We start from the raw sequence: 26,385 nt of genomic DNA, 5'->3' as shown, positions 1-26,385 counted from the left end.
AAACACAATGCTGTGTTTTTGTTGTGCACTAATGTATTTAAATATTTCATATGACAGTTTTGAAGCTTTCCTCATTTAGTGCAAGACAGGCCTGTCTAGAGCAGAAATCTGGAAGCTGAAATATTTATAAATATAATCAAATCATGAAAACACTGAAATGCTGTTTTCCAATAAAAATGAATCAGGCTGTTTCAAGCAATTGAATGAGTAAGAGATACCAAGAAATTGTAAACACTATAACATTTCTAGTAGATACCCTAGAGTTTAAACCAGTGGTTTACTAATGCAGGAAAATGGACTTTGAGGGAATAAGAGTGGGATAAAAGGAGACCAGTAAATTAGAAATTTAGGTATTCAAGTTATACCTAAATTAAAGAAAAAGTTTCAGAAAACTTTGTCCTAAACAGCTAAATGGATTAGTAGAGAGGAAGGAGCAATTAGGTGAAAGAAAAAGCTTTGACAAAGGGCTAGAGGTTAATGCCAAGAAACAAGATCCGAGGGGAAGTGTGAAAGGCAGCAATATGTGAACTGAAAGGATTTAAAAAGAAATTAGCTGAGTCGTTGAGCGGTGGGAGAATGTGTGAGGCCATGCTAAGGATGAATTCGGCTGCGGCTATCTTTCTTGGAACGGTTTTCAGAATCCCCCTGAAAGAACACAAAAAGAAAGATTAGTATGATGACGACCGAGGCAGGTAAAATGGAGAACGACCAGCCTGGAAACATCTTTCATCCTCACAAATCTGATACTCTCCCTCTTTATAATCACAGTTACAGAGGCCAGGTGATACTTTACTCTATGAAGTCTGGGGCATACTGTATGATTAAAAACTTTTGCATTAAGGGAGATTTATATACAGGATAAAGAAAAGGGCAGATACAGAACTCCACCATGTCTGCTCACCTAAGCATAATGTACATCTAGATGCGACGTTAAATGACAACATTTTAGAGCTTACCCAGTAGAACAGGTTATTCAAACACTTTTCATCTTACTCATTTTTGGAGCTTAGCTACTGAATGGTGCATTTTACAATATATTGTAAGCTGTCAAAAGTCACAGAAAAAAAGTTTCAGATAGGAGCAAATTACCACTCATCCTAAAGTTCACTTGGGACCCAAAATCCAGCAGTGAGAGTTAAAATTGTCTAAGTAGTGTTGGAATGTTAACCCTAACCCTAGCTGGGGTTTCAGCAATTCTGCAATGTATCTCTGAAGCACTGCAGTCATCAGATTTTAAAATGTTCCTCACCCCAACAAATCAGTCTGAAACAATGGAAACCATTGAAAAAAGTTCTCGAAAATGTATCTTTTTCAATCATGTACTGTATATTCTTTAGATAATTTGTCAATCACCTGAACATTGTTGTAAAAATGGTGTTATAATGAGCGTGCATTTCGGTCAACAACTAAAGCTTGACTCAGTTTATATGTCTAGTCGCACATTAAATGACAAAAGTAATAGAGATTACCTAGTAGAACAGGTTTTCCTAACACTTTTCATCAGACTCATTTTTGGAGCACAGCTACGGAGTGGTGGAATTTACAATGTAATGTACAGTATGTATCAATTATGTTTTATGGTCTTTGTACTTGTTGTTTTGCCCCTCAGCCCATCACTCTTGCAGTAGCTCCTGGGCTCCTTCAGACGAACACAAAGGTTCTGGTCACTTTGTCCACACTGCAGGTCAGGCTTCCATTCCTTCAGCCAATAGAACGATCTAATTTATTGCCTCTGTCTTATACGGCATTGTTAAAACTATTGAATTATTAGTTGCAGCAGATTAATTATTTTATCTTAGGAGGCCAAAAATCTTATTTACTTTGCTGGAAGCTCTGATGGAAAATGGATATGAAATAAAAGAGTTGAGTAAACTCCAAGTAATACAGCACCAAGAGAAAAATGCGTAATTTAAATAGAGAACTTAATACTATACTATATCTGCTTTGGACCTAACACCAAAGTCCCGAGCGACTGTCGTCTTGGTTTTGTTTAACTAAATCTGTCTGTTATTTAACTAACTGAACTATTTACTCAGCAAGAAACATTTTTTATTTGTTCAAAGACGATTTTCAAGAGGTTCCCAATTTGGACCTTGGGGGACCCCCACGCCTCCTGGTTTCTGTACAAATTTTTCAGACACAATGAAAACCCCAGTAATTCCTGTAGTCTCAATGACCTTACTGGGAACTCTTACACATGTGGAAGGAAGAGAGAGACCAATGCCAATTACGAGAGAGTGAAATAAGAAATTGCCAACGTCTGATGTAAAACAAGTTACATTTAATTACAAAATGATTGTTAATTGCTGGATTTTTGTTCTCATTTCAAAGCCACAATACTAGCTTCAAAATAATCTTTAAAAAGATCTCAGATAATCTGGTCAGGGATGTACAGTATAAATTGTAACGACTGCAGCGGCTCTCCAGGGAATGGACCAGGCTTGTGACTCAGGACAGTTGGAAGACACATTTATTAACAGACGCTGGGAAAGGTAGACATGCACAGGGCCAGGGAATACCACACATCACCTACACCAGCACATAAATGGAAGGGAAGAGAGGGCCTCACAGCCCCTATCCCATTATATAGAGTTCAGAAACCTAAGTCCTGCCATTCAGGCGCTGTTCCCAGCATGCCTTGCATGTGCATGGCTAAAGGGGACAGTGCAGCCACTAAAGTGTCCCATGTGGGCGCTACATGTACTCATGATATATTAATTGAACATGCAACAAACCATCAGATGCTGAAGCCTTTTAGAAAAACAGTGCTACAACTTTCTATGGTGCATTTAATGGCCTTTATAACTGCAGGTACTGCACTTTAGTATGGAAACAGTGAATGAGGCATAACTGAGCAAGTTTACTGAGGAGAAAAAATATCTAAATACTATTATTTTTGCATTACTTAGTGGCATTTTCATTAATGTAAAATTCAGTGGCTTCTTATGCATTTTGGCTCATTAACAGAAAGATGCTGCAGGTATTATATCTTTTTGTTTAAAAAGGAAGGAATTATCATCACTCATTTTAAGCACAAAATCAGAATTGTTTCTAAGAACATTTGATATTTACGCAAATATCACGTGATATTCAGTCAGATGTGAGGTGAAATTGACAGACTTTTCATTAGCACATGCTCAGCAGCCTGGTATTATATTTTAAAATCACTCCGAAGAAACTTTGTGAAAGCTGTCAGCATTGCTGCATTTCTGAGTTATTCAACAAACATTACCAAGAGGAAGACAATTTCTTTAACTTGCCACTAGGAGGAGGCATGTCCTCAGTCAATTATTAAACTGACATTTGGAAGGAAAGAGATGTAACAGGCTTTGGCAATTGAATTAAAAGGTGATTTGAGGAAGGCCAGGCCATGCAATCTCAGAAATTTAACCAGGACACTGCTCTTGACACCTGTACCCTTTTAAAAAATTCCATGGGATTTTTAATGAAGAGGTCATCAATAACCACTCTGTAAACTCTTATCTGAAGGACAGCGTTTTCTACAGTCCAGATGTATTACATAATCTAGTATACAGGTATAATTTTCCTGTATATTATCTGTACTTCTGGACCATACTGGACCAGAAGAGCGCCACCTACTGGTCTAACAAAGCTACATGTTTTTCAAGGGAAAGTCACCCTTCTCACTACTGACCAGGCTCACCCTTGCTCACTCTGAGACTTGATGAACTCAGGCAACCAAGTACTATTTGGCTGCAGTCGTTGATAAACATTGCCCACTGAACCAAGGGCTCTAGTGCTATGAGGCAGCAATGCTAACAACTGTGCCATCTGCTTGGCAAACATAAGCCAAGACAATTTTGCAATCCCACGTTATCAAATTGAGCTTCGTAAATTTGGTTGCATGGTGCTTCTATTTCAGTGCCAGGGACAGCTGTTTCATTTACCCCCAGATTTCTGGAATAAGCTTTAGCACAAGATTGTACTTCTGTAAAACTCCTCAGATTTTTTTTAGATCTAACGCAGGATAGAGGCTGTGAGTCACAGCACCAGAATAACTTGAAGCTTTTCTGTGCTTTAATATTACACACACAAAATCAGAAGTACTTAAATATTATGTCAGGAAGTTAAGATAATAAGATTGATTAAATCAGACATAACTACAAAGATACAAGAACAGTTACAAGTGAGGAGGATTTTCAATCCATTTAGTAGTTATTACCTAAATAACCAAAGTACCATAGCTCATCCATCTGATTCTTTAAGAACCCAGGTTATCAACTTCAACATGATTGAGTAGCTTGTTCCACACTTGCACAACACTCTGGGTGAAGAAGTGATCTATGTTCTGAATGTATTTCCACACTATAAAACTGCCCTCATTTATGTACTGATTAAGTACTGCGTTGAAGCTGCTTACTAAGCTAAATACCAGCTAGGAAGGTACTATCTATGCATAATTTCTTGAAAACCTGAGGAACAAAGATGGAGGCTGTCACTGACGTCGGAAAGGCATGCCGTGGAATGGCCAGGAGAGCGATAAAGACCCTATGTGTAGCAGCAAAGGGGCGCAACACGGAGGTTAGCCCAGGCTCAGGAGGTCAGATGGTGTCGGGTAGAAACCTATGCCCTCAGGCCGCGGAGGAGACGACATGGTGCTAGGTGGGTCTCGACATCCGAACCCTCAATGCTGAGCAAGGAACAAAGGGTGAACCGGAAATATACAGCCCCACACAAAGGACAAGGAAAGCACAGGGAAACTAGGAACAGGACAGAGTAGGAGCGCCCTCTAGATGTAGAGGGTGTGACAGAGACTAACTGATCCCGTTTTTGGTAGGGTAATAAGGAGCAAGCTGTTGTTCAACCAAGTGCAAACTGAAGGAGGCTCCAATTCAGAATTATTGTACTGACCTGTATAATAATGTGACCGTATATACTTTGTCGTATATTGCTGAAGGCTCGTGGTAATTTAATGTTAGGTTTTAAAATATGTAAGCTAAATACTCCAAATAAGGGCAGGGTAACTACTTAAGTGATATGCTATTAATTTTAATGTTCCATGAAACGAGTACAGCTGCTATGGGTTTGAATTTGATCTTGTGGCATATCACAGTGTCTTTAATTTTCATTTAGAAATGATACAGCACAGTACTGTGAAAATAGGCTTAAGTGAACACGAATTATAATTCTTATGGCAGGCTACATGTACATGTTCATCCACAGAAAGCGCTACATTGGTTGGATTTCATCTGATAGTGTTTTTTAATTTACTGTATGTTTTTGGATCTTGACTGTTCGGAGCTGGGTCGCTGCAGTTTCGATAATGACCCTGATCAGGCATAAATTAAGCTGCTGGAGCCTCGACTGCAGTCTATGATTCCTTTAATATACCCTTAAATTTAACTATTGTACATAAAATAACATTCTACCTACAGTGCCCCTGTTCCCCCATATCCCCGCTGAACCACCATGTGTGGTCCTATCACAACAAATTGACTTAAGTGGCACCAGATGTGATTAGACACATTAAGAGTCACCTCCCTTGTGTATTTACCTTGATTTCAGTTCACTTCCATCCACAGAATAATTATCTCAGTCTGTATCTCAGAGCTCTCTATCACATATTACAGGTTTTACATGTATCATTATTAGGCGTATTATTATGATGACACTTTTTTATAATTAGATCATGAGACGTAGGTCATATTGTATAAGACTGAGTTATGTTTGCTGATGTGGTCAACAATTGATTTAATTGCAGTGCTCTAAGGATCATCCCATAATTAGTATGCAGATCTGTATGTTAGTTTAATACCAATTGCAATAAACTTCTAAAAAATGTTCTCAGTTTCAGAGAACCCAAAATAACAGCTGCTGTCCTCTAGAGGAATCTGAAGTACAGGACTAAGGACAACTCTAATAGACTAAGCAATTTAGCATAATACTAAGCAGGATAAAAGTTCAGAATGTAGTAGCAACTTCTTACTGAAATATCATAATGATATAAGTGTCCGTCGCTGAGAAATTTATTGTAAAATTAAACTAAAATTGGATTTCAACCACAATACACTTGACCAACTTCTCTCTCATGTTCTAATTTTAAAGAAGGGTGCCATCAATATTACACCTTCTTACTGTGTGCACGTGGAGCCTATAGTATGCGATATAAAGTTCTGAGATATATATTGAGATAAATATTGAAAGTGTGCAAGGTTTACCTTTGTCGTATTTCATACACATATAGTAACTGTAACCTAAGCCCATTACTACAAACCACTTTTTGGCAGCGGCGGCATTAGGAAAGACAGAGTAGAGACGACTTACAGTACAGGCTCATTGTCAGTTTAATTGACCTTGTCAATCAACCGGGCGTGCCTGTAACTTATTAACTCCTTGTCACCTAATTCTTAATTCACTTGACACTATTCATTTTTACACACCCAACTGTACTAAAGCATTTAACCCAATAAACTCCACACAACACAAGCTTCAATAAACCTTCACTGAAATCACTTCTGCAAGTTTTCACTCTTACTCTTCAGTAACAAACATCAACTTATCTCATCACTAACTATCCTGACTGATCCTATTTGGCCAGGACACCTCTCTGTTACCAACGCTTATGTCCCAGACAGTTTTTCTGTCTCATTCCTCAATCTAATTGTGTGATAGATAAAGCACAGGGTGTACTCAGGACTCTGAACCTATGTCATCTAGCCTCCTCTCTCAGTTGTGGAGAGAAGATACTCTGCTACCTTGCAAAGTAATGCTAATTTTTTCCAGGTACTAACACCTCCAGACAGACCTGGTTCTACTGGCCAATTTTGCTCCTCAGGAGTGGATTTCAACCCCGTTGAACCTGACAAAATCTACCAAACAGATATTCAGCACCCACAACTCCCCTCAGTTCAGTCTAAACTATATTGGCTCAAGCATTCCTAGTTCACTGAGCCCCAGAGGCCTGTAAGCCAGCCCAACCCATTGCAAGTGAACACTGGCATCTGGACCATGCACTCTATCTCCTTCTAGCCTGGAGCCTAGACACAGTCTGAAATCAATTTCATTCAGATTATTTATCCTAAGCATCTTAATTATCCCAGAGGAGAGGGGTTCCACAAAGAGCCTATCCCGACAGAAGGTGTGGCTCATTCTCATCTAATACATTTTTTAACCATGCTGTTTGGCTTACATGCTCATGTAATAACAATATTTCACCAAGTTGTTTGCATTACAGATTTGTATACAGAACACATCCAAATAAATTATTGAAATTGTAAGGTGGTTAAATCATTAATTAAGGATAATTAATTAACATTCCTTTTTACAAAAAGGAGACAGACACCAGACAGACAAGCTTGTGGAGCAGCAGGGACCATGGTCAGCAGCACTCTGTAGTGTCACCAGCACTGTGACAGAAAAGGGGATCTGATTCCTGCTCAACAGGGAGATGTGGAGGGAGCTTTCTTGTCCTCTTGTCAGGACCATGATCTGTCAGCAGTTCAGACTGAGCACATAACCTTTTTTCTTCCCATGATTGCAGTTTAATCAAGAGGCTTGCATAGTATTTGTACTCTGGGAGCAACTTTACGGGAACAAGCAAAATCAACAACATGTGGACAGGTCCCCTGGTAATTAACACTGGCCTGTTTCCCACATTTGCACCAGTCTCAGCTCTCATCAGTCAACTGACCTCTGGAACCAGCTTCCACCTCTGTCCTTCCAAGAGACCTATAATTTACAGCTCTCAAAAGGACAAAGGTTGAATTTCCCAGAACATTACTGTTTTTCTAAAAAACAAAATGTTCAGATTGCTTCTAATAAACATGCCAGCAATGTTTACCTTGATATTGCTGTTGCATGTTGTACCGAAACCACACGTTTCTTTATGTAGATTAGGTAACAACTGTTGCTGTAGATACAATACAAACAGCCATTCACATTCTTGGCCACAGGTTTCTTTTTCTTTAAGTGTGTTTCCTCTGACCTTCCTTGTTTGTTAAGAGCTAAAATATTCCCCTCACAGTGCTGGAGGAGCCCTATAGCCTAGCAGACTCACAAAAAATCCAAGTTTACTGATAATAGGGTATAATAACTGATCATTTTCCCCCTAGAAATTAATGTGGCACAGCTGGCATTTGAACACAAAGTGACTCTTTTGGCTGCTTGTATACTGTGCCCATTCTAGGATAGCTGCCACACCTAATCTTGAAAAAGACCCTACAGAAGCAGAGGCTGTGAGGTGGGAATGTCTCTCCTCAATCTGGATATGAAGACTGAAAACTAAACAGTGACTCTAAATAAGAAGGAAATTCAATGGTTCACCAAGTTCTAAAACAGATAAGTCAAGGCATCATGAGAATCTTCTTTTGTATGAACAACAACTGAAACAGCTGAGGAGGAGACAACTGAGAACTCTCACTTACTGTACATAACATTCTCCCTTCTACATTATTGCCGCTCTCTTGACTGCATTTGAGCCACGTGGTAGCTTCTCAAATCTCAACACACTTTGGCCTCCTAGCAGGGACTGACTCTTCTGTGGGTTAACAGCAAACCCAACAGCCAACAGTTATGCAGTTGCTGCAAAATTTTTAGCTTACATGAATTATAAAACTTGTGGTCAGGAGAAGAGTACCATTTTGGTAAATCCAAGACCTTATTTTTTACCACTTTTCCTCAAGTGATTTAGCGTGAATGAAAGAAACCCACTGAACAGAGTAAAGCAACACAAACACACAACTCCCGCCTTCCTCCGTAACAACAGTTAAACTGCTGTTGAGCAGGAGGCTGGACTACTGGACTATATAAATACAGCTGTCCGTCGCAAGATGACATCACCCTGACAGAGGAGATAGACAGAGCGAGGACAAAATCTTGACTGTCAGAAGAATGATTCTCCAAAAGGCTCGTGAAACCATCTTTGTTCTCTCCTTGTGTTTCACTGTGGTCTCTGGTGCAGAGAACACCTGTCCAGGTAAGTAAAACAGATTAAGATTATTTGTATTTTTTTGTAAAAACTATTGTACATTTGTTATTATGATATTCTACACTGTGCATTATTAGATATTATCACCTGTTGTTGTTTGTGCTACAATTAATGAAAACCTATAATGAAAAGATATCTTTAGTTTGATTGTATAAAGTGTAGTAGGAATGTGGTGGAAATGAGATTCCATCAGACCTCCAAAATAAAATTAAGAAATAACAATTGTGACATTGATACACACACCTTATATGAGAATGACAAATGAAAGACTATGGAAAAGGGCAAGTATCAGAAGACCTTTTCAAAGCATGCCTTACATCAGGTGTTTTTTGCTTGTTTCACTTTTGAACCCTAGAAATAAGAATCTTACTTAATCTAGTTAACAATGAAATGTTAAACCTGAAGTAGATGGAAGATTGTTTTGCTGTGATGAACCGACAGACTATTTCAAAAACTTGGTTCAACTATCCACATCTCATTTTACCAATGAATTCTTCTCGACTGTTTTAAGCATTAAACATTCAGTCTTTACACCAATACTTACAGTGGTTGATTCATTGTTACAGACTTTAACATCTCGCGCGTCTCTGTGGCGCAATCGGTTAGCGTGTTTGGCTGTTAACTAAAAGGTTGGTGGTTTGAGCCCACCCAGGCACATGCCTGATTTGGGGTGGAGCGGTGGCTAAGGCTCTGCACCTGTGGCTGGAAGGTTGCTGGTTCAAGTCCTGCAGTTGGTGGAGGAATCCTACTCTGTTGGGCCCCTGAGTAAGGCTCTTAACCCCAATTGCTCCAGGGGTGCTGTATAATGGCTGAACCTGTGCTCTGACCCCAGGCTTCTCTCCCTATCTGTGTGTCTCATGGAGAGCAAGCTGGGGTATGCAAAAAGACAAGTTCCTAATGCAAGAAATTATAAAGGGTTAATAAAGTGATATTATTATTATTATCTATCCCAGTGGGACTGTAACAGTCCTTTAATGAGCCATTTTATGTTCATAACAGCCAACTTTTCATCAGCACAAAATGGGTTTGTCCCACTGCTTTAATCTGTCTCCTCTAATCCTTGTCCTCCTCATGATTTCCTAGTGAAGTTGAGCTCTTCTGTGTTACAGAGGTGAAGGTTATTGGCCTGAATGACAAGGACAGACTGACCATCCTTCAGGGCTGCCCAGGACACCCAGGGATACCAGGTACTCCTGGAGCCCCAGGCATGAAGGGAGAACAAGGCCTGCCAGGCCCTCAAGGTAAGAACTGCATTGATTCAGCATCTTACTAATAAGTATGTGATTTCAAAGTAGATTCCCCCCACATTTCAATATTAACTAGAATTCTCTAAACCAAAGCTGCCATTTTTGTAGTCGTGATCAGTCATAGGCTTTGAAAGACTTAAAGCTATTCACTGCTTAAAGATATGCAGATCACACACATCAGTAGTTTAGTAATTGGAGTAATATGCTTCAAAATTAAAAAGGCCCTTCAAAAAAATTTTTGAGCCCTTCATATTCTCCTATTGTCTTTTGCTTTCTTCACAAGTTTGGAAAGCAAAAATGGCTGACAGCCTGGACTCAAACTATTAATTCCTGATTAGCATGGTTTACTCTTATCAGTGCCCACTGGTCTGACGCTACTGGGCTCTTTGTCTCAATTGTATTTTACATTTCAGGTGTGAAAGGTGAACCAGGAGCTTTTGGAAAGATTGGCCCTATTGGATCCAAAGGTACGTTTCCAATACTATACAATGCCTGCTCTCTAGGTGATAATCAGCAATTTGCTCATTGTAGGGTGAAATAGCTGGAAACAAATGATCTGCAAGACAAGACTCTGTAACATTGATCATGTGCAGAGCAGTCAATATTTCATTTAAACACGTATCATACAGCCTAGCACAATGACATCTTTGAAAGATGAGAGTTTTGAAAAGGTAATAAAAAGATAACAAATAGGGAAAGAAAAACACAAAACCTTTTAGATAGTTAATTTGCCTATATGTAGTCAGACACTCCTTCCCTGATTATTTTAAGTGAACTTTATGGGATGTTTACTTTGTTTTTGTTACAATAGAAGTTATCAAATAAAGAAGATTAAGCTACTTAAGGGGAAGAAAATGTTTTATACTTATAAGGAGGAAAGACATTAAACAGCAGGAAGAGAGAGCTATTACCTTTTCCTTTATTCTTGCTGTGGAGCAACTCACCAGTACAGGATACACAAGTTTGTTTTTAGCATCGGGCCTGAAAAATCACAAAAAGTACTGATAAATCTATACTTGCCAGCAAAAATTAGTTACAGATGTGTTTATCCTTTTACAGGACAGAAAGGAGAACCAGGGGATCAGAGAAGCACAGGTACAATGATTACTGTATAAGGTCCAGCACACTCACTTGCAGGAAAAAAATGATTTAATAGGTTTATTTGCATGATAGCTAACTTTATGCAAGTTGGATGTCAAGAAAATCAATTTAATCCATTCAAACTCTGGATACACATGTATTTTGCTTTTCAGAAAAAGTATTCAGAAATAAAAAAGCTCTATTTAAATAGATCCTAGGTCCACTACTGCTCAAATGTTGCCTAAATGCTCAGGAACAAAAATAGCAAGCTCCCAAATTTGCCATGATAACTTTTATTAAATTCTTTGTAGCTAATATAGCACAAGGGGGAACAATTGAATTAACTATATTCTATGTGGGAACGCAATGTTGTCTATTACAGTATATTCATAGTTACAAGTACAGGTGACATTGTTTGACTTAAAAAAACATACTAATAAGCTACAGTGTTACAACAATGTAGTTTTCACTAATTACCTCAAGCGTAAAATGTTGTTTCTGCACAAATACTCTGGCAAACTATTATTAAGATACTTTAGTATATTTCAAAGCAATTCAGCTACAGTATTTGTCTTGCACATACTGCATAGTAGTGAATGAGGAGGTGGTTCGGCAGCTGCCAGCATGATGTCATCATTCTTCCAGGGGCTCGGAACTGTAAGGAGCTGCTGGACCAGGGGAACTACATCAGCGGCTGGTACACAGTGAGGACAGAGGGAGACAAAGACATCAGGGTGTTCTGTGACATGGAGACAGATGGAGGCGGCTGGCTTGTGAGGGAAACTATAAATATTGCCTTTCTGGGGCATAATGGAGAAAGCAGAACTATGTAGCATTTAGGAAAACAGAGAAGGTGTTTGACATTTTGTTTCATAACAGAAGGTTAACTAGGCTTTTTTCTATCCATGTATAGATCATGTTTCACTCTTCCAAAGCAACTTACCATGTTAGGAATAGCCAGAGTATAAACAAATAAATTGCTTCAAGCTAAAACTGCTGTACAGTATATAATGCATGTACAGTACTTACTGCATATCATTTTAGTGCATCACAGATTTCTTTTTTCTTCCTTGAATCTTCCTTTTTCAGGTATTCCAGAGGAGGGTGGATGGATCATTAGATTTTTACAGAGACTGGGCCTCTTACAAGCGAGGGTTTGGTAACCAGCAGTCAGAGTTCTGGCTGGGGAACGACCACATTCATTCACTGACCAGCTCAGGTGAGTCTGCCAGCCTGGCCACAGGGCTGGGTCAGCACAGGAACTGCATGAACATAATCACTGCACAAAGGCAAAACAAAACACAAAACTGAATATTTTATTTTAAGAAGACGACTCGTTTTTCTTCACCCAAATCGGCAACATTTTTAACTTTAACATCTTTCTTTACAGTTGTATCTGTAAATCAGAAATGTATTAATCTGCTTTACAAATAAAAATATTTTAGTATTTATTTGACATTTTTAATAAGGACCTACAGTATGTGATTTCCTTTCTATACCTGATATTTTGCCAAAGAAGTAATCCTGGTCCAAATCAAATAATGTTGAATGGACTTTTTTATTTTTCATTATTAATACTGTATATTATCTGCTAAGAACCCCTTTCTGTCCCCTGAATCACCAGTACCATTGTTAAATTCAGAATGGATGAAACATTAAATTTTTAATGATACCCTAATTGTGCAATTTTCATCTCTAGAGGCCATTTCTTTTCTTGCTCTTACTGGAATTGTTTCCTTAGCTGTTCTTGTCTCTTGTCTGTCTCTCTTGATTATGAGAGCCTACAAGGCACAGAGCCACATTCTCAGACCAAGTTCACTTTGGTATTATGCCATAATCATTTCTTGCACAGATCTTTCAGACCTTACTGATGGAACAATGTAGAATATTTTGAGTATCCCAAGGTCGAGAATGTCAAGTACAATACACAGCGCATGTTTATTCTATATGAATTGCTCTTTTCCATTTGTTTCCCAACAATTATTTCGTGTAAAGATTTTTTTTTCATCTTTTTGTACACCTCACTATTTTTTAAAGAAACAAAATGAGAGGAAGTGGCACAGGGAAACATAGCAATGTTGCACATACATACAGTATACAGCAAATATGCATACACTGTGTAGCCAATTAAAGTGTTCAACATTGAAGTTCCTCCCCTGCGCAGTAGCACACTTCGCTGAAGTAATAAGACTGATGGATTGTTATTCAGTTGCATTCACTTTCTTATGATTTCAGAAGACAACCATCTATCCAGCTTCTAACCGCTTCTTCCAGTTCAGGGTTATCGGGGAACTGGAGCTTAGCAAGCATTGAACGCAAGGCAGGATACAACCTGGATACGACACCAGTCCAGCACAGGGCAGGCACACAGACACTCACACCAGGGCCAATTTTCCTAAAAGACAATCAAACTTACAGTATGGTTTTGGACTGTGGGAGGAAACTGGAGCACCGGGTGGAAACCCATGTAAACACAGGGCAAGCATACACACTCCACACAGATAGCCCCCCAGGTCTAGAATTGAACCCAGAACCCCAGTGTGTCATCCAGAAAACAACCGGGAAATACAACTACAACCTTAAACTTCTATGAAAGCAACAGGACACATTTGCGACTGCTTCTGACATGTAGTGTTGTCTATTCTGTTTTGAAGGGAATTATGAACTAATGATAGATTTCAGGGACTTTGACAATGCCTCCACTTTTGCAAAATACCTGCCTTTTAAGATCCTGGGGGAAGCTGAGAATTACCGATTGATTCTGGGTGGATTTCAGGATGGAAGTGCTGGTAAGTTTCCTGTTGTGTTCACTCAGTTTATTAACGTTAAGAGATTATTCCTGTGTCAGAGGATGGCACATTTAGTTTGTTTAATTCTTAATAACTTATATAACTTTAGTTTTGACTCGTCTTTGCCCTGGATTTTGAAAAAGTACAAAAACATTTTTCAGTGATCTGATGGCAAATTGTTCATACTACAAATGTTTTGTTTGTTTTTCAACCAATTTAGAATAGTACAATACTTTTAAAGTTAATACAATTTTTAAGTTAAGGTTTTATTTTCTATTTAAAGTAAAACCTTCAATAACGTTTACTAAACTTTTATTTTACAGCATTTAGAGTCCAGGAAGGCTGTGTAATCAGAGTGATTTTTTCTTTCTTTCTGGAGGAGTAAAGGAAAGCGAATTATGCTGTTGTTTACATTATAATGGAGCGAATTAGGGAAAATCCCAGTGTCTTCACCATTGTTTCTTTAAATTCTGTTCACAGGTGATTCCCTATCAGGTCATAATAATCTTTCCTTTTCTGCAAAAGACCGTGACAACGACGTCTGTGACTGCAACTGCAGCAGCATGTACAAGGGAGGCTGGTGGTATGGAAAGTGTCACAGTTCCAACCTTAACGGTCTCTATCTGGGTGGGCACCATGAAAGTTACGCCAATGGAGTTAATTGGTATTCTGGGAAAGGTCACAATTATTCCTATAAGTATTGTGCTATGAAAATAAGACCTCGTTGAAATAGCGAGGCAGTGTGCAGCACAGAGAGAAAGCTGTTCCATTCTCAAGGGTCTGTGATGCTGGAATCTTGGGTTTTGATTCAAAGACTGAGACTCATTTGGAAGAACAAATTCTATATCAACTTGTGGTTTCACACAAAGTACAGCGCCACAACATGGAGGACAATATCCTGGTGTATAAAACAGGCCCTTTCCCTTTCCTTAAACTGTGTTCCATGGTGATTTAAATCCTGATATAAAAAAATAGAAAAAATTGTATAACAAAAACCCCATGTCTTCTGAAATCATCCTTTAAAATGTAAACACAATGTAAATATCTGAAGCTTTCGTGACTACTACACTGTGTCTGAATGTGTGACTTAACAAAACCATGCACTTCCAACAATATTGTATAAACCTTACTAAAATATTTTGTCCAACATAACCAGACTTTACAGCTTTGGAAAAGTTATTACAATGTATTAAATTAGTTAGAAGACTACTGCAAGCAAATTAGCTCTTTTTATCAATCGTCGGAAATGGATGTTTTTTGCTGATTGTTAATGCATGTTCTTCTCCAAATCTGTGATAAATATTGCATTTTGGATGTTCTATGTTAAACTTAGATTGAAAGAGACCCATCAGCAATGTATTCCTAAGAAGGAAATATTTCCATTATGGTTTTGTATTTTAATTCAGGAGTAGACATTATACTGTATATTTCTTTAAAATAAATACAGTCGTCCAATAATTATTATTGATTGCTTCTACTACAGGCACTATTTTAACAAGCCACTATCCATATGCTTATAATCAGAACAGGAGCATTCCTGTCTTAATTTAGCCATTGTCATCAACGCTCTGCACGCTACAAGTGTTGTGGTGTTAAAGGGGGTCTGGTTCCTGAATAAAAATGGGGGCAACTTTCTTGTCCTCTTTTCAGGACCCTGATCTGTCAGCAGTCCAGTAACTTAAGACTGAACACATAACCTTTTTCCTTCCCACGATTGCAGTCTAAACAAGAGGCTTGCGCAGTATTTGTACTCTGGCAGCAATGTTACGGGAACAAGCAAAGTCAACAACATGTGGACAGGTCCCCCGATAATTAACACTGGCCTGTTTCCCACATTTTCACCAGTGTCAGCTCTCATCAGTCATCTGACCCAGCATCCACCTCTGTACTTCCAAGAGAGCTACAACTCACAGCTCTCAAAAGGAAAAAAGGCTCAGTATACCACATACATTTTGCTTTTAAAAGTTTTAAACCTAATCTTCAGGTACCTGACTACTGAAATCCCCAAAAACATTTACCTTCACACAAACATCCTCCCCTACCGTGTGTAAATCAGATTAACCCAGAAATCTTGTCTTCTCTCTATTTGTTAATATACACAAAAATGTGTAATGCCTAGTTATCAGGTCAGTTTCTTTAAATCAGTGGTGCCTGCATGAAACAGTTCTGAAGAGCAACATTTCATCCTCTGAACGTTGAGTCCTACACCCTGACAGTCTCACGGCAAAGCACAGCCCCAGACACTTACTGAAGTGGCCATATTGTACCCGACAAGTAAGTTAGATACTCTTGCAGGTCACAATGTTTCCTCTCGCTGTCTGGAAGCCAACAGGGCTGACAGTATTATTTCTGCCCATCCTCAGATGGACATCATGACTCCACTGTTCAGACTGAAGCAAAGACACAACTGGCCTGTTAGCACACAATCTCTACAGACATTGTGTGTGAGTTGGTTAGACTGAGATCTGGAACAATATTAGGCAAACTGGCAAACTAGCAAGTACTATAGGTGATAAAAAACACCTGTAATTTCTAAAATGATACTATACAATTATGTGTGTTTGCGTACACACACATGTATGCATAAGCATTATTACTGTCAGAAGACAGACCATTCTGTCCATAAGAATGAGAACTCCCCACCCTTTCCAATGAAGAATGAGCCAGGGAGCTGCTGCAAGGGTGAAAATTTCACCCCTCAACACAGAGGGATGAGAAAATAAAACAAAACAACCAAATAAATAAAAAGTTTGATGTTTTTACATAGGTAGATATCTGGGAGTCTAGGGTTTAGCCTCCTCTCAAAACTCCATAATGTTTAAATGTATTAACAACCAATTAAGCTTGCTTTGTTCTAACAGAATTTTCTCTTTTAAAGAAACTAAAAATTGAAGGAAATCTGGTGAATGATCTCATTTTAGGTACTGAAATATATTTAGTTTTACTAGCAGTTATGGGCGAAAGATAATTATAATGGCAAGTCTCTAGTCTTAATCTTTAGTCCATAAGAATGTCCTCAAATAAGAACAAGTTGTTTGGCTTATATAGTTCATTTAGTGGCTGATAGTTTATTGATCTGAAGGGTTTTCAAGGCTTTTCTTGTAGTATACCAGAGCTACCTGTTTCAACAACCTGATAGTGTAGCTAGTTTTGGACTCCCATGACTTTTTCTGTAAATAAATTCTTACTATTCATTCCTATTTTACTGTATTTCATTACTATTGCTTGGAGCACATCACCAAATGGGAAACACAAACACACCACCCACATGCACTGCTACACCTGTCACCACCTCTCTTGAGCACCAATTAAATCACGGGAAAGGAGGCTGAGCTACTGTGGTGAATAAATACGCCTGCTCGCAAGAAAATCGCATCAGCGTGACAGAGGAGGCTGGCGTTAAGAGGATAGCGTCTTTAATTAGCTGCAGAATGATTTGCCAAAAGGATTTGGAATCCACCCTCATTCTCTCACTGTTTCTTACTGTGGTAGCTGGCACAGAAAGCACCTGTCCAGGTAAGTCCAATGCCTTAAGATCTAGTGCAACATCTTTACACAAAAACAGAGACTTCTACTTTTGCCATTCTTATCCTGTATACTATGCACTTTAAGTACAATACCATTTCTGAAATACATTTCAGAACTCATTTTTAATCACATCGAGTGTCTCAAATTTAATAATTATGAGAGCTAACGACTGATCGGTGTTCTGAAAAGGAAAGGACAGAACTTTTCATTCAACATTTTGAAAGCTCCCAATGATTTCATTTGCTTTTGCTTCTGTTAATTTTGGAAAATAAATATTTTGAAAAGTTTCGGTACTTCATAGCTCACTGAAGATCTTTGTCTCTATAAAAAGTTGCAATTTTCTGCCTGTTGTGTTCTATATTGTGTTCATAACATCTATGAATGCCTAGATTTTCATTTGACACTATAACTACCAATTGTAGCAAAAGGGAAAAGTATTCTAAAATTTAAAGCTAAAAACTTGTATGGATCCTGTGAGAATGGGAATTACCTTGTGGAGAACTCTAGTGAAACACTGGCATAACATCTTCACCATGTTTCCCTGTGCTCACACCTTGGGAATTGTTGCACTGCAAACATTTGAAACATAAGAATTAACACACACACAGGATGTAACAAATAAGAGCTGAAAAAAGAAAAAAGCAACTTTTGTCACATTTGTTTAAACTTAACAAAGTTTAAACCCACAATCTGACCAAAAAAGAAATGCTGACGTTGATTCAGCATCTGGTTACTGTAATGAAGTATAAAACTCTTGTTTTCTGTGTGGTCAGTATGTTTTAGACAGCCTTATAGAAACAGAAACATATGCCTCACAATTTATTAGAAGCTCTTTTTTCGAGAATGACTGACTTTACTACAATATTTAGATTGCTGTAAAAGATTCTTCAATGATTTTTAAAGTCCGCAGCACAAAAACGTCATCGTTAGTTTTCTTCAGCAGTGTGAACAGGGATTTTATTCCACACCTTAAACTACCTCCTTTGGTCCTCTTGCCCAATGTTCAAGAAGGCAGATTTGAGCTCTTCTGTGTTACAGAGGTGAAGGTTATTGGCCTGAATGACAAGGACAGACTGACCATCCTTCAGGGCTGCCCAGGACACCCAGGGATACCAGGTGCTCCTGGAGCTCCAGGCATGAAGGGAGAACAAGGCCTGCCAGGCCCTCAAGGTACTGTAATTCCCAGCTGTTCTGACTTCTCCCCAGAAGGCATGCAATGAATTGAGTTTGTTCTCTCCCATATAACTAAATGTAAGAACTGTCTGTAACTTCAACTTTTTTCTTTAGTGTTTATTACCATCTGTGACAAAGGTGGGTGGGCTTATTACTTGCTCATGATTAAAGTAAATTAGGTGCCTCCATTTATCTTAAGATCAGCTATTGCATTCAGACATTGAAGACAATTTTTGATCTTGTAAAGGTTAAAGGGTAGGGGGTCTGGCATATCATTGATGCAATATTGGTTATCCAATTAAGTCATTTTTAGAGTTGGAATTGAAGTTCAACAGTTATTATGTCCAAACCCCATCCATTCACCCACTAAAACAGTTGTAATGACTCTCCTCATTCTAGATTTTTAAAAATAGAAGTCTTCCTTTCAGCTGTATTTCAACTTTACAGGTATGAAAGGAGAACCAGGAGCATATGGCAAACTGGGTCCAGATGGAGCCAAAGGTAAATATCAGGAAATGCGATTTTAATGCTGAGGTAGGGAGCCAGAAACAATCAAAATAGAAATCTCTCCAACTTTTTAAAGCCATTAAAACAGAAAGGGGGTGTGTGACAGGACTTGTGAGGAATCTCAGCAGTAGTAGCTTCTTTTAAACAGATTATGCAGATCATACTCCTGTTTATGTTAAACTTTTAAAATGAAATTAATGGATGTACTGTATATACTTGTAGTGCAATTAATCTTATCCCGCTTCTTTGAAAATATGAGCAGACAGCATCAGTTTATCAGTTTATGATGCAACACATGATGTTGTTAAAGGTTTCAAAATGTAGAATTTTAATGGCAAATAATTTAAATATTTTAATTATATATATTATTTTGTAAGACCTAATACTTCTGAAACCTGATCTAGCAATTTCCTTTAAACTGTGCATCCCAGCATATATCCCATCACTGGCTTTTCTCAGTGATCAGATGGGTATTTTCACACATGGCCCAATGTACAGATGTGTCCTACTGTATAACCAAGACTGAGCAAAGTCTTTAATATACTCTTGTCAGTGTATAGTATGTATATTATCAGCGGCAATATTTTAGGTTATCAAGTCATCCTTACCAGTACTAGAGCTGCTAGATCAAATAAAGAACAAAACAGCAATACAATCATAGTCAAGACACTGTACCAGTACAGTTACATTGAACCAACTTGCTTATTCTTTGGTTTGAAAGAGAGGGAGAGGTAGTACTTTTTTTTGGGATCGGATGGTGAGGAGATGGTGCTCATTTTGACTTCGTAGTCTCGAGTGTGTCATGCACCTTTCATCTTCCAGCTGTTGTTAGAAACTAATTCAATTACAACTTTTTCTTACATCAGAAAAACCAAGTATTAGTTTCTCATTCAGCTGGATCAGTCCCAGGAAATTGGAAAAATGCATTGCACATACTGTAGCAAAAGAAAACTTAAAATCACATTCTGCCTCAAAGTATCCCAAGGAGAGAGGAGTTATACAGCCTTGTTTTCCAGGGTTTTTGCTCAATGTCTAAATGTCCCAATGGCTTGATTAAATAAGCCAATCGCTGGTTTAGTCAGTAACTGCTTGGAGAGGAGAACACCAGAAGACGGTAGACCAGAGAACAATGGTAGTATTAATAAATCTTCTCTTACTGCACACAATTTATAGATTTGTCATTTGTTCTTTCAGGACAGAAAGGAGAACCAGGGGATTTAAGTTACACAGGTACAATGACGATCTTTTACAGACATCTGTTTCTTTTCTAAAAAAGAAAGATGTTAGTGTTTGCTGGTGTGATTCATTGGTGTGGTCTTTTAAACACAGAGACATTGTAATGGCACAAGGAGTATGGAATTATTCCAATAAATCCTGAGAGATAAGAATGATAGCTCTGGAAAAGCTTAAAGAAACTGTGCACAAAGCAACATGCTGAATGGGGAAAAGGGGAGTGAAGTTTAGTGAAGTGTCATAAAATGAGATTTTGACAAATAAGGTGCAGTGGAAAAATTCAGATAATTTTTTTACCAGTTAGAAGAGGAATTTAAAACACAAACCCAACAAGATAAAAACACTAAGAGCCTTCTTAGTGTGTGTGCTAATGTATCACGTCCATAAAAACATTAGCCATGAAATTAAAATACATATTTTGGCTGTAGTGTATATTATGGTATCTACAGTACCAAACAGTAGTAGTTTGCAGCGAGTGACTGTAAACTAAGTATTACAAAAATATTGTGGATGTATTTGTTTTTAAAACTCCAACTAGAACTTCCATAAAATATGAATATACTTATTCATGTATTATTATATACACATACTGATAAAGATATAATTTCTGCTAATTCTGTAGCAAGCTATTTAAAGTATTTGTGTCCTGAATGATGAAAGTCCTCTGATCACAGTGTTTCTACAGTTCACACTGTGCATTGTAAAGGGAGGCATGTGTCTGTTCAGCTGCCTGTGTGATGTAATCGTTCTTCCAGGGGCTCGGAACTGTAAGGAGCTGCTGGACCAGGGGAACTACATGAGCGGCTGGTACACAGTGAGGACAGTGGGAGACAAAGACATCAGGGTGTTCTGTGACATGGACACCGACGGGGGTGGCTGGCTTGTGAGTAACACGTTATCTTAACATGAAGTCAGAACAAAAATGTTTTTACCTTCAAAATGTTGTTTTACACTGATACATTGCTGTGTCTGCAGGTATTCCAGAGGAGGACGGATGGGTCAGTAGATTTTTTCAGAGACTGGGCCTCTTACAAGCGAGGGTTTGGTAACCAGCAGTCAGAGTTCTGGCTGGGCAACGACCACATTCATTCACTGACCAGCTCAGGTGAGTCTGCCAGCCTGGCCACAGGGCTGGGTCAGCACAGGAACTGCATGAGCTAGAGCTGACCCCATCAGCTCAGAAGGACATGGATGCAAAAAGGATATTAGCTTTTTGTTTACCATATGTTTCTCTATGCTTCTGTTTTATTACTTTATTTTTACATAATAATATAATTATTTTTCAATTATTATAGACTTTTAATTTTTGTACGGAACTTTCAAACCAGGAAACATGTCTCTTTTGACATGTATTGTAAGAGATAGCAGATTCAGTGTTGTAATAATGCAATATTATGATGCAGCACTGTTTTTGCTTTTCATTTTAAAACCTGCTCAAGGATGGAAAAACACAGGACTTATTTATATTTTCTGAAGAGTGTTCTCAAAGTCCAGTCAGAAAATGTCAAATGTCTGGGGGAAGATAGTCACTGCTGCACACAGGTCCATTCATATTGTCTTATCAATTAGTGCAGCGACATTAAAGGACATAGAACAGGAAAACTGCAGAATTTGGGCAAACTGCAGATATACAGTTTTGTTTAAAGTTACACAAACATACAGTAACTACATAATAACCAGTCCTTAACCTTTAAAGAATTTGGGTTCTGAAAACATGCTGTTAAGCATTACTGCATGCTTCTACAAGTAATAAGACTGTGTTATTTATTTCTATATTTCACAATGTGATGATTTTTAAACCTTTATTTTTCAAGTCCAAGGCCCTCAGTCAAGATGGCAACTGGACAGCTGAACAAAACAAAATTAGCGACTTTTCTTGACATGTCCAGCAAGAAGAGGAGATTTACCGCACTACATTGTTCAGAAGCATGCCCCATAAAAACAGGAAAAAGCTGACAGAAACAGCTCCTACAGTACTAAGCCAATTACTATTACAATTATCTCATTAACAGCAGAGCTGGAATGCAGCCCTGCAGACACGGCATCCTTCCAGGAATGGAGTTACGCTCCTCTGCACAGATCACTCTTACAGACATCTGTGCGCAATGGCTTGGCTCCCCTGTTTGCCTCTCATTGCTCTGAGTGAGATTTTGAAAATAATTGAACTGGAGTTATTACAAGGTGTGCTTCATTTCACAATTCATGGTCTTGCTATGCACAAAAGGCCGTAATACAAAGCTAACTTTAGGGATCTGCTGATTGCTTTCAGAGTGTAATCAGAAACTGAAGAGCTACTATGGGTACAGTGATAACAGTATTCAGTATCAATTCCAGCTAGTTTTTGAATTTTTCTTTCCTATGATTTACTAGTTCAAATCTGCCTCGGGTCTTGTACTTCAGTCACCTTGAAATGTTCCAAAAAAAAACAACAAAAATAATAAACTGTCAGTCTTGAGGATTCAAAGGAGTGCTATTTTAGACCTCCTATGCTTTGTATAATGAAAAAGGTTTAAAAATCAAGTTAATAGATATACTTCAGATTACCTTAAACAGATGTAACAACTTATACAGTATGTTTCAGAAACACACCTTGCGGTCTTCATGTGGGTGCAACAGTTGTGATGCAGTTCTAAAATGTTGTCTTTGTCTTATTTTTAAGGGAGTTACGAATTAAGAATAGACTTAAAGGATTTCGACAATGTGGCAACATTTGCAAAATTCCAATCTTTTAAAATTCTGGGAGAATCAGATAATTACAAACTTCTTCTTGGGGAATTTCAAGCCGGTGATGCAGGTATGTTCCCAATTCTGTCCAGTGATGTGAAATGCTAATAATTCCTTGTAAATAAGAGTTAAAACTCAATTTTGAGAAATTCAGCTATTTTATAAACATTCCTTGGGTGTAATTATGCAAGTATTTTAAAAAATTATAAATTTTAAATATGTTCACACAATTTAAAAAGATTCTCAACCCTGCTCTTCAAGCAAAAGGGCTTTGAAATATTTTATGATAATTTTTTCTGCTAGTTCTGAATGAAGAAGGCAGAATATATAGAATAATTTTTCAAGTGTTTATTTTTCAGACTCGGTATACAATTTAATATTCTGTGTCTGAAGCTACGAATTTCTAATTTATAAAAATAAAAATGTTAATTGGCATCTTATTGCTGAAACGGTACTCAATGAACCTCAAGATGATTATTAAATTTAAAGGGAAGATGCTGTCTTTAAAATAATCTGGACAGTGTGATATTTAGAAATATTCCTGAAGATTATCACTCAGCAATTACCAAACTACAGTATAAGAAGGAAGATAATATATTAAAGGACAAGTAAGTTTATTTATGCAATATGCTAGTGTATAAACTGTATCATTAGCATTTGCTAGTGAGAGACAAACAGTTCTTTAGGGCCTTTTTGTTTGTTTAGGTTTCTTCAGTCCCCTGAAAATCTCCCCATATTCTGTCCACAGGTGATTCCCTAACAGGACATAAGAATCTGCCTTTTTCTACCAAAGACCGTGACAATGATAGCTGTGACTGCAACTGCAGCAGCATGTACAAGGGAGGCTGGTGGTATGGAAAGTGCCACGGTTCCAACCTTAACGGTCTCTATCTGGGTGGGCACCATGAAAGCTATGCCAACGGAATCAACTGGACAACTGGGAAAGGTGCCCATTATTCCTATAAATATTGTGATATGAAAATAAGGCCCCGATGAGAGGTATTCAGTTATCAGGGGCTTGTCACACAGGTGTACACCATTCCTTACTTCAAGAAAAATGACCAGAAAAATTCCAATGTTACCTTGCACCCACAACTTACAGTATGTGCAGTGGCTACAAATGTAAAGCACCATTCATACACAATTCTGCACACACTGCTCTTTCTCCCTCTCTATCAGTATAGTATAGTGCTACAGTACAGTAGTCATTTTATCTCTACAGTGAGTCTTGGCAGATTGTAGTCTGCCACTAGCTCTATACATAAGAATGTAAAAAAGGTTACACTCAAGAGGAGCACACGTAGCCTTCTTGTTCTAATGGTTGCATCTCGAACAATCAAGATCAAAGACATTGTCAAACTGTCTCTACTACTGTCTTATTTAACGGTTTTGTTTTTAGAAAGTCTTTCCATCTTCCTGGCTTTCTTATCTCATGTAAAACTGTTTTGATTTAATTTTCCTTTTGTTCTGTTTTGAAGAAGAATAAAAAAGTTTTAAAGGATCTAGATTTGTGCGCTTACAGACTCTGATTTTCTGTCTCTTCCTCTCAAACCTCCATCTTTCTGCATCCTGACACAGCAGTAAAATTATATCTAAAAGACCACAGGTGTGTCTCAGGTGTATTGCAAAACCCAGCAAGATGTTACATATGGAAACGTGTCTATTTACGGGAGGCTAAAATTTTTGCCTTCGATTCAAATTGTGTAAAGGTAAGTGTACCAATAAGTAAGAGCAGTAATCAAACCACAAACAGTGCATGAAAACTAGAACCTATCTTAGCCCTTCTTCAAAACTCTAGCGAGAAATTTAAAATGAAAGTGTCCCAAATTCTGACAAAATATTTGCAGATTCCACAAACACCTTGGGAAACAAAACCTGACAAGGAGATAGCTGGTAACTCTTAGTACCAGTATGACATTGTAAGAGCTTTTTTTCTAAAATAACCAGTTAATCAGTATCGTAGTTCCATGGACGAAAGTGACCTAATATGAGTTTGCTTTCAGTTATGGGAAGAAGAAAGAGATTTAACTAAAAAATAAATTAAAGACAATCATTAGGAAACACGTTCACTTACTGAGCAATTAAATCAAGAATCAAAGTTAATTTGTTAATAAGTTAACTTCTATTACAGTCAAACCACTCAATACAATATCTATTTTCTAAGAAGAGTGGAATCTTTATTAGTCTTTGGTAAATTTCAATCATCCTGGAAATTCTGTCTTGATTTTTTAGTGCCATCTGTTTTGAGATTCTGATTTAATCAAGTTTATCCCAGAAAGGAAGACTCCCCTTGAACAAATGACATAACCCCCCTATTGGATTATAGAAATTTAGCTGTTCTGAGGAAGAAAGCATCACCTAGAAGAGAAAGTAACCAAAGACAGGAACAGAATTTTGAACAGCACAAGAATGATTCTTCTAAGGGCTGCTAAAAATTAGCTTCATCCTCTCCCTGTGTCTCACCATGGGTAATGGAGCAGAAAGCTCTCTGATTATCTTTTTCCTCGCACCAAAAAGCCAGAAGTCAATATGTTGTGCGTCATTCTCTCCTGCCTTGGGATTTTCAGTTTCTCTTCTGCCGGTGTGTGTTCTGTGAAGGCTCCTGAAGGATGCATGTTGTGAAAGTAGTTTCTCACACGTCTAATGGGGCTGAAGCTCCACTGCACTGACATGGGTCTTTTCCCGATAAAACTTGTTCAGCTCATATCCCAGTGCTAATCCTTCATCTCCCTAAATTGACACAACAAGATGGGAAATGAGTATATACTCAAATAAGAAAAGGCAAATTATAAAAAAAAAATTAAACCTCATGTTGATGCTGGAAACCTTTATTTGTATATTGTGATGTTATCTCCTTGGCAGAAACAAAATTGCTTGGTGAGTATTTCATGAGCACATTCTTTTCAGCTATTGATCCAAGATTGAGCAACTGACATCACACTGAAACGTAGTCTGATTGTTGTAAACTGTCCTTGAATTAATCTGATCACCCTTATCATTCACATGCCTACAGTACAAGGTTCAATCATTAGTCCTTGAGATAGCAGTAGAGAAAGGTTTTGCATCACGTGAAGCTGGTTCCTCCAGATCTGTAATTCAGATCTTCTTGGCAAAGTCGTGTTCCATGTTGTAGACGTGAATTCAAAACAGCTACAAC

General features: G+C 38.0%; 2 protein-coding genes across 2 annotated transcripts; both read left to right on the top strand.

The window, feature by feature from the left end:
• The first annotated feature begins 8,783 nt into the window (after nt 1–8,783).
• On the top strand, nt 8,784–15,521 carry LOC102691550 (ficolin-1-like). The gene is made up of 8 exons (XM_015356365.2): nt 8,784–8,935; nt 10,057–10,188; nt 10,608–10,661; nt 11,254–11,289; nt 11,920–12,047; nt 12,364–12,493; nt 13,929–14,063; nt 14,544–15,521. Exons 1-8 carry the CDS (start codon nt 8,851–8,853, stop codon nt 14,789–14,791), a joined length of 948 nt encoding a protein of 315 aa, XP_015211851.2. The 5' UTR covers nt 8,784–8,850; the 3' UTR covers nt 14,792–15,521.
• Nucleotides 15,522–17,447: 1,926 nt separating this feature from the next.
• Nucleotides 17,448–24,733, top strand: LOC138241264 (ficolin-1-like). The gene is made up of 8 exons (XM_069194467.1): nt 17,448–17,579; nt 18,630–18,761; nt 19,212–19,265; nt 20,466–20,501; nt 21,260–21,387; nt 21,480–21,609; nt 23,164–23,298; nt 23,977–24,733. The coding sequence occupies exons 1-8, from the start codon at nt 17,495–17,497 to the stop codon at nt 24,222–24,224; spliced, it is 948 nt and encodes a 315-aa protein (XP_069050568.1). The 5' UTR covers nt 17,448–17,494; the 3' UTR covers nt 24,225–24,733.
• The last annotated feature ends 1,652 nt before the right edge of the window (nt 24,734–26,385 follow it).

Source organism: Lepisosteus oculatus, chromosome 9 (assembly GCF_040954835.1).
Source record: "Lepisosteus oculatus isolate fLepOcu1 chromosome 9, fLepOcu1.hap2, whole genome shotgun sequence".
NCBI classification, from domain to species: Eukaryota; Metazoa; Chordata; class Actinopteri; order Semionotiformes; family Lepisosteidae; genus Lepisosteus; species Lepisosteus oculatus.
The sequence above is the reverse complement of the archived record's forward strand: the minus strand, read 5'-3'. Positions and strand labels throughout refer to the sequence as shown.

Coding starts and splice junctions, on each gene's coding strand:
- LOC102691550 (XM_015356365.2), top strand. CDS start 8,851: ATGATTCTCCAAAAGGCTCGTGAAACCATCTTTGTTCTCTCCTTGTGT. Junction 11,290..11,919: donor AGGGGATCAGAGAAGCACAG/GTACAATGATTA, acceptor TCATTCTTCCAG/GGGCTCGGAACTGTAAGGAG. Junction 12,048..12,363: donor CAGATGGAGGCGGCTGGCTT/GTGAGGGAAACT, acceptor TTCCTTTTTCAG/GTATTCCAGAGGAGGGTGGA.
- LOC138241264 (XM_069194467.1), top strand. CDS start 17,495: ATGATTTGCCAAAAGGATTTGGAATCCACCCTCATTCTCTCACTGTTT. Junction 18,762..19,211: donor AGGCCTGCCAGGCCCTCAAG/GTACTGTAATTC, acceptor TCAACTTTACAG/GTATGAAAGGAGAACCAGGA. Junction 19,266..20,465: donor GGGTCCAGATGGAGCCAAAG/GTAAATATCAGG, acceptor TTGTTCTTTCAG/GACAGAAAGGAGAACCAGGG.